Source organism: Apis dorsata, unplaced genomic scaffold (genome assembly GCF_000469605.1).
Source record: "Apis dorsata unplaced genomic scaffold, Apis dorsata 1.3 scaffold_127, whole genome shotgun sequence".
NCBI classification, from domain to species: Eukaryota; Metazoa; Arthropoda; class Insecta; order Hymenoptera; family Apidae; genus Apis; species Apis dorsata.
In genome coordinates, this window is record NW_006263420.1 from 569,398 (window position 1) to 574,424 (window position 5,027).

Genomic DNA, 5,027 nt, shown 5'->3' on the forward strand with positions numbered 1-5,027 from the left:
AACAGAATGATGATCCTCGACAAAAATAATTCGGTGAAATTTCGCTTCGAAGTTGTCCCGATCGTTGTCCTTCAAACTTTTCCTCCGCGAAAAAAAAAGGCAGCTGTTGAAATGATCGATCCAAACTTCCCCCCTCCCCCTCCCCCTTCTCCCCGTATTCTTTCAAACTTGAATTCCAATCTTGTAAATAAAATGTCGGTTATTCACCCCGCGATAAAACAAACTCGCATCTCTGAATCTTGAATTCAATAATCCACTTGTGAATTATTTATCACTCGTATTCTGATATCTCTCTTTCTCTCTCTCTCTTCTAAAAATATCGCCAGCTCATAAATTTCCTTGTCCATCGTGATCCATCTTTAAAAAGCTCGGCCGATCTGACGTCCCTTCGAATCTTGCGCGGTGTCAGCCTCGATAAATCGTAATTTTCAAATTTACGATAACGATTCATCGCAACGGCCGATTGCTACGCGTGCGTACGTATATATATATATATATATATCATTGGTCGTTGGTCGTTGTTGTTAGCATCGAAAATTTACGAGTGTATCTCGGTGAACAAGAGCCACTCCATTCACGGTGAAAACGTCTCTCTCGCGTTGGGTGGGGAGGGAGGAACGAAGGGATGATAAATTATGCAGAAAGAGAATTGGCTACCGACCGAGGGGAAGGGAAGTTGGTCGTGCGGTGTCTCGAAGGTGTTCGGCCGATACTCTCGAATACTTCCTCGTTGTAAGAAGGAATCCGCGCAATTTTAAATTTTCACCTTCCAATTTTACGTGTTTGCTCCCTATGTTTACTGGAAAATTTCGACTCGGAATAAGATTACGATTCGATTCCTCGCAGGGGATACGATGGTGAATAAGTTAGAGGAAGTGGAAAATCACTCGGCATTTCGACGACGAGATATGGTTTTTAAGACTTTAAGACTTTTTCTTGGATCTTGGATGTTGAGCGGGGACACGGCCGAGTAAATTCTCTCTCCCTGTAAAAATTTTACGGTGACGCGTAGTTTCGTTTCGTTCAAAACACATTCGAGTCACGAATCATCGAATCGAACGATGAAAAAAGGAAGAAAAGAGGGGAACGAAAAGGTTTTCAACTTTATTTTCCTCCATATAGGTAACAAATATACAGAGCGTCAAAGTCAACCATACTTCAACGTCCGAATATTTTCGTTCACTCGCCGTATAGAATCCCCCGTCCGCGATATATAAATTTTTCTCCGCCCCGAGAAATTTAAATGGAAAGCATAATTTTACCAGGCTCCACACCGACGGATTCTCTCCGTCGACGCAATACCACTTTTTATTTACACGTACGTACGGATCGCGAAATTATTCGAGCTTGATTCCACCGTTTTATCCCGTCCGTCAATATTTGCCGAGTTATCTCGGTCGCGAGATACTGTACACACACATACGCGCGCACCTACCTACGTACACATACATATTTGTATAATTTTCAATGTTTCAAATTTTTCATCGAGTCAGATTTTGATCGAGACTCCATCCATGGGAACAAAATCGGGAGCTGGTTCGAGCGATCGTAAGCGTTTAAGAACGCGTTAAACTCGTCGCGTTATTCCATTTCGCGATCCCCATACGCGATGATACGCGAACGCAAATAGTATCGGTTCACAGGAGAGATTCGAACAACTCGAGGTAAACTCGATAGTGCGCGTATTCACCGGATTTTTTTCATCCTCGTTCCGTGAAAAAAAAAAAAAAAAAAAAAAAAAAAAAAAGAAAGAAAGGAAAAAACAAAAACCCGAAAAAAATCCAATCCGCGACTTTGACTTATATCTCTCTCTCTTTTTTTTTCGCTTCGCTTGTTTCACGTTACAATCACCGGGGCTATAGATCGTGGAATGATTTTTTTTGCGCCACGTTCTCCGTGTATCGAGGATTTCCGATCGGCGATTGGAAGGGACCGGTGGCGAAAAATTATTATTTTTTTCGAAACGGGAGATCCGGGAGAGCCGGGAAATTGTAGATTGCGCAAACAGGAAAAATCACCGCGTGGAAAATGTCCGCGTGAAGTTTCGCTCGTGGATCGAATTAAAGGAAAGGAAACAGAGAGGGAGATAGAGATGGAGATAGAGACAAAATTAATGAAAAAAAAAAAAAGAAAAAAAAATGGGAAAAAATTTTTTCCTCCTGCGCCCACGTGAGATTTCAACGCGGTCGTATTCAGCATTCACGGGTTCCATTTTCTTCGGGTGTTGCGTCACGATGCCATACTTTTTCCACGCTCGATGTCGAGACATATACATTCGCGCCTGTACACATTGTTGTGTGTTTGCAGCGGTTGCGCGAGCGTAAACAGCCTCGAGGCTGAAGCTTAGAAAAAAACGCGCCAGCGGTTGCTTTTATTTTCCAACGGTTTTATTCCACGCTGTCTTACTTATTCTTCGACATCGTCGCGTCTGGGTTGGTTTCTGTTGCGTGACACCGATTTCTTTTTTCCTCCATTTTTCTTTTATAAAACGACATAGTCGTCGTCATCGTCGTCCTCGTCGTCGTCGTCGCACAGGACGATGAAAGGGATCCTCCTCCTCCTCACCGTCTTACGATTTCTCCACAAATGGTTCCTCTACGAGATTTGCCCGAATATCGAGTTCTCGTAATTTTTATTCGAATTATTCATTTATTGTCCTCCCATTGAACGAGGAATAATAACACGTACGTGAAATATTGAATTTGTATATATATACAAATAACGGAAAGGTAAATCAATTACCGTTGCGTATCCGTGTATTTTAAACTGTTTCGAGTTTCTATAAACGGTTAAAAATCGGCCCGCAGTTATTTTTTATCATTATTTTTCAAAACTGATGTTTACCCCTCGAGTTCGTAACGATTTTTTCTTTTTCCTGTCAATTTATCTGACCGCTTGAAATTCGATGAATCGACATTCACGCTCGTATCGTATGCAAAACAACCGTACGATAAATTTCGACTCGAACTCAAACGCTCGATCGCGTCACTTGGAAACGGACGAGAGAGAGAGAGAGAGAGAGAGAGAAGAAAAACTCGCGAAGAAAAACTTCTCTCGGATCTTTCGTCGTCGTTATTATCATCGAATCGCATCTTATTATCCGATTATCCGCTGCCCTCGTTTCCGTTGGGCGACAAGAGTCGAAACGGTTGGCAGGCGTCGACTTCTCTAATCCGTGGCACGCCGGTCGTTACGGTGTCATCGTCGCAGAGAGGCGTCCCCCCCTCCTTTTTCCGCCCTCTTTTCCTCGCCAGAGGATATATTCGAGGGCCGGACGCGAAGGTTTGCGCGGCGCATTTTAATGAACTCGCCATCCCATCTTGTTTTCCAGCGGTGTGAGTCTCTACGGCAGAAGGGAGGAGGCGCAGGCTCCCGCGGGGGGCGCGGGGGGTGGCGGTGGCGTCGCAGGCGGAGGGAGAGACGGTGGAGCGGACCGGAACCGGAAATGGCTGCGAGGTGGCTCCTGCTGGCGCTCCTCGCCGCCCACGCCGCGGCTCTTCCTGATATCATTAGGATAGGTGAGTATCTTTCCAGTCTCTACCTTCTCGAGTTAAAAGGCTCCCTTTCTCTCTCTCTCTCTCTCTCTCTCTCTCTCTCTNGCTCCCATGCCTCCTCCTCCTCCCTTTTCAACTGTGCACCATTTTATATCCGCGCCTCACGTTTCTCACCTTCCATTCTGAGAAATGAAATTCTGAAATCGATACGTTTTTTCGACAGACGAAGATCTCGGTCGATCAAAGATTTTCACCACGATCGAGTTTGTCCACTCGTCGCCTCGTATTACGGTTAATCCTTGTGGGAAAAAATTCAAGGATAATTTTTAAAAATTAAACGAAGGCTATTTCGGTAGGTCCTTGATAGGCTTTAACTCCTGTAATCCTTGTCAAAATTAGGTTGGAGGGGGCCATGTCGGAAAGGTTAAGCAGATATTATCCCTTCAACTCTGGACAGGCTTCCGCAAAAAAAAAAAAAAAGAAAAAAAAGAAGGATAAAATGGCGAGGACTTAATAGGATTTAAATAATATCAACCCGTTCCAGTGAACGAGATAAATCTTGTTGAATTATCACATTTATTCGCTGTTTGTAAATATTTGTTTTCGCATATTGTTCACGATACGAAAGATTAATGGGCACGTCGTGTAATATCTCCTCTCCTCGAAATACCGCACGCGTGTCTGTTGCCGTCGCGTAAGTAGTAACACCGGTGCACGGTCAGGCAACCGGGATGACAAAGCGAAACGTTCTCCTTGGAATGCTGGGAATGCGAACAACGTTGTACCGCTTGTCGGTAGGTGGTCGTTCAAGTGATAGAATCACCTTTTGCGATTCGTGTAAACGATAGCAACAGCTTAACAACGCAGTTTCAACGACGAGCGTGCCGTTGCGCGACTTTTCATGCTCGTTGAACAGCTATTGTATCCTTTTTGTATCGCGGAACACGCGTCGCGCTACTTCACTTTTCCGCAACTACTTGTCAAACTTTTAACAAATAACACGAATCGTTCGTGGCACAATAGAATATTAATAAGCTTGATAAGCTTTTTACAAATATATACCTCGGAATAAACGTACGATTTTGATATTTTTCTCTTTAAAATCGAAATTATTTATTACCGATTTATCATCGATCAATGTTATTATCGAGAAGAAAGCGGAGGATCTACGCATTAATATAATAATTTCCAAACACCTTTAATCATTTTATCGAATAAAATTATATACTCTTGTTCCGCCTCTATTCGTTCCCCGCTCGTTGATGAATTCCTCGCGCGAGTAATTAAACCTCGTTTCACGTACGTTGACCGAACGTACGCGTCCGCGATATTAATTTAACGTTTTCTCTTTTTTTTTCCTTTTTTCGTTTCGAGAGTTGGATTCGTACACGAGATAATTCATTAACAATCAATGAATATTCAAGTCTTATTAATTCGACGATAGATAGTTAGGTGAAAAAGAAAGGCGTTACTCGATCGACCCGCGAAATAAATTAACCAGCCTCGTTTCTCCTTTTTTTTTTTTTTTTTTTT

The 5,027-nt window shown here is 43.1% G+C and overlaps 1 protein-coding gene across 7 annotated transcripts in view; it reads left to right on the plus strand.

The window, feature by feature from the left end:
- LOC102678757 (glutamate receptor ionotropic, kainate 2) overlaps positions 1–5,027 on the plus strand; it is a 225,162-nt gene that overhangs the window by 63,812 nt on the left and 156,323 nt on the right. For all 7 annotated transcript variants that reach the window (XR_004149996.1, XR_004149997.1, XM_031509125.1 and 4 more), the window contains exon 2: positions 3,332–3,518. Coding sequence is in view for 5 of the 7 variants with exons in the window: in XM_031509125.1 (XP_031364985.1) it covers positions 3,446–3,518 (73 nt within the window). In the remaining 2 variants the exon portion in view is untranslated. The remainder of the gene's footprint in view (positions 1–3,331; positions 3,519–5,027) is intronic.